General features: G+C 48.2%; 1 protein-coding gene across 1 annotated transcript; it reads right to left on the minus strand.

Moving 5' to 3' along the window:
- Nucleotides 1-215: 215 nt before the first annotated feature.
- junbb (JunB proto-oncogene, AP-1 transcription factor subunit b) lies at nucleotides 216-2,041 on the minus strand. Its single transcript, XM_080905206.1, has one exon. It carries the CDS (start codon nucleotides 1,709-1,711, stop codon nucleotides 722-724), a length of 990 nt encoding a protein of 329 aa, XP_080761332.1. The 5' UTR covers nucleotides 1,712-2,041; the 3' UTR covers nucleotides 216-721.
- Nucleotides 2,042-2,823: the final 782 nt, after the last annotated feature.

A 2,823-nucleotide genomic window follows, 5' to 3' on the forward strand; every position in this document is an offset into this window, starting at 1 on the left:
CTCTGTGCGTAAAAACACCGCAACCAGAATGTGCTTGTGTAAGAGTTCCTCACTGGGAGCTATAGTAACTGTTATGGTTACAGTATGGTAGGAAAGAAAACCTCGTTTGCTCTTCCCACTCTTTCCCGCTGCTGCTGTTGTTGTTGTTATTCTAAATTGTGTGTAAATGTGTGAAAACAAAAACGCTCAACTCCACCATTTCATTTTTCATTTTTGAGACACTTTACTTAAATATACAACACAAATTATTTTTTTTTTAAAAAGAGACACTGTAAACATTGGACATCAGTTTGTCTGGATCAACCGGACACATGAAATAATTTACACAATGAATAAATGCAGCCAACAAACAAAAAACTAAACAAAATGAAAAAGGAAGATGGTACAAAGTAAAACAAATAATCATTCCCATTTTCTACCATTAGTAAACCCGACTTATGGGCATGTGTGCCCACTGTGTTGCTCAGTGTCTGCTCAGTTTGGATGCTGCCCTGGATTCTAGGGTTGAATGGTCCTGTGAGGAGTGTCCAGCATCCGGAAGTACCATTACAATCAGTCTTTTCACCCAAAAACAGCCTTTAGTATCGTCCACACCTGGCCCTTGGCCCTGTGATGCTGACTACACACGAGCCGGTAATTCCAGTGCTGCGCATGCAGAACATGACTCCAGTGTTATCACTTTTCAGTCATTTTTTCTTCTTCTTAGTAGTCTCTGGTGTGTTTAGAACGCCTCCAGCTTGCTCGTGAGCATCAGCTGGCAGCCGCTGCTCACGTGTGTCAGGACCTTCTGTTTGAGCTGAGCCACCTGATCCCGGAGCACCGACGCCGTGTTGGAGAGCCCCGCGTTGTCGTTCTTCAAAACTTTCACCTTCTCCTCCAGCCGCGCGATGCGCTCGAGCTTGCGCCTCCGGCATTTGGTAGCGGCTAGTCGGTTCCTCAGCCTCTTGCGCTCCGCCTTGATCCTCTCCTGGGTCTCCAGGTCAATCGGGGACATCGGAGGCGAGCCGTCGCTGCTGAGGAGGTCGGGCACGGTCTGAGGCTCCTCTTTCAGAGAGACCAGCCGCTGCGGATGGAGTCCGGAGACGGGGAGGGTATGCTGGAAAGCATGCGCGCCGTGCATCGAGCTCTGCTGGTGGTGGCTCTGCTGGTGCGGCGGCAGGTAGCTGATGGTGGCTGTGGGGTAGCTGGATGATGAAGATAAGTTTGTGTTCGGGCAGTAGGCGTTCAGTGTTGTGTAGATGGGGGGCTCGGGCTGCAAGGCGGAGCCGAAGACGCTAGAGGCCGCCGGCGAACACGTCGTAACTCCACCGGCTCCGATGGACACGTTAGGGGGGGGCATCTGGTTTATCTTGTGGAGCTCGTCCAATGCTTTCACAAAACCCTCAGCGAAGCCCTCCTGCTCATCGGTGATGCCCCGGTTGTAGAAGTACTGGCCCGGGGTGGGAGTGGTGATCACACCGTTACTGTTTTGGATGATGAGCTTCTCGAGCTCTGGGGATGCGAGCTTCAGGGACCCCACGTCTTGCTGGCCCCCGTGGTACAGGTCTGTCTCGGCTCTCAGCTGGGATTTCAGGTTGCGATAGGGCTCTGTCAAGTTCAAATTCATATTCTGCTTTAGCAGTTTGCAGTCGTGCATTGGCGCGTCTGAGTGGCCGTAAGCCGACAGAAAAGAGTCGTCATGATAAAAAGGCTGTTCCATCTTTGTAGACATAAAGTCGTAGGAAAAAAGTGAGCTTACCGGCCGCTTACAGAAACACAGTCTCTGGGTAATCAACAAAAGTCAGTGTCAGCAGAGAGCATGCATCAAATCGGGCACTTGTAGTCTCTCTTAAACAGTGTTTCCAAATTTTAAAAAAAAAAAGGAAAATCACTCGAGGATGGAGAGCAAAGGAAACAAACTAGTGAAAGTCCAGCAAGAGTTCAGTATCAGCGGATTTCAAAAGTCTTTCCCGGAGCCTGTTTGCTGTGGTTTTTTCCTTCAAATCCTGTGAAACAAAACTTCTTTCTCGCAATTCCTATTTGCCGCTGTGTTTGTCTTGGTGCTTGTTGAGGTGTGTTCAGGCGGGTTCATGTGCGCCGTTTTATATACGGTGCTTCGTTGTCATTGGACAGAGTCTGTGTCTCCGCGCCCATCGAGTGCGTCGTCAAGTGACGCTAATGCCGGGAAGAGGCGACTGTAAACAAGCCTGTAGGCAAGAGAGCGCTCCGAGGAGGGCTCGCAGCGGAGACCGATGTCAGAAATAGAAAAGTCCGATGCATTTATGCACGACTTTGCGCGTTTATGGGCTGAATCAGTGGTTGTTGGGTAAGCGAGGAGGTGAGATTATTCCGTTAGAGCAAGTCGCTGCTTTTCTAATTCATTTGTAGGTTCTTTAATGTGTCTTAAAACTGCGTTAAATGCGCCAGTTTGGGTTCATTTTATGTCATTATAGCTTCATGGGATGCCCATTAGTTCACGCGCAATCTGTTGTTGGATCCATTGGGTATGAAATATACAACAAACATCAGCTGTTTACTGCAATCGGTCCCATGGAGGAAGTCGAGACTCCTTATATGGGCACACTGACGTATAAGTTCCTCTTCTGGACAACCGGGAAGCCAGGCCCACTCCAGGCCTCATTCCAGCAGCATTCCTGCTCCAGTCTAAATCCATGTGGCTAGGCAAGTTAGGGACTTTCTGCCTCAGACGATAAGTTCAGTTCTTCTAGAAAAATAACATTAATTATTTAATATGAACCATCTTTAAAAAATAAAAATAAACATCCTAACTTGTGTTAATATTCATATATTTTTGGGGGGTGCTCACAGGTATTGATATGATAT

This window comes from Rhamphochromis sp. 'chilingali' (assembly GCF_963969265.1).
Source record: "Rhamphochromis sp. 'chilingali' genome assembly, chromosome: 15".
Classification (NCBI taxonomy): domain Eukaryota; kingdom Metazoa; phylum Chordata; class Actinopteri; order Cichliformes; family Cichlidae; genus Rhamphochromis; species Rhamphochromis sp. 'chilingali'.

What these genes read in the sequence shown, in the direction of transcription:
- junbb (XM_080905206.1), bottom strand. Translation starts at nt 1,711, where the DNA reads ATGTCTACAAAGATGGAACAGCCTTTTTATCATGACGACTCTTTTCTG.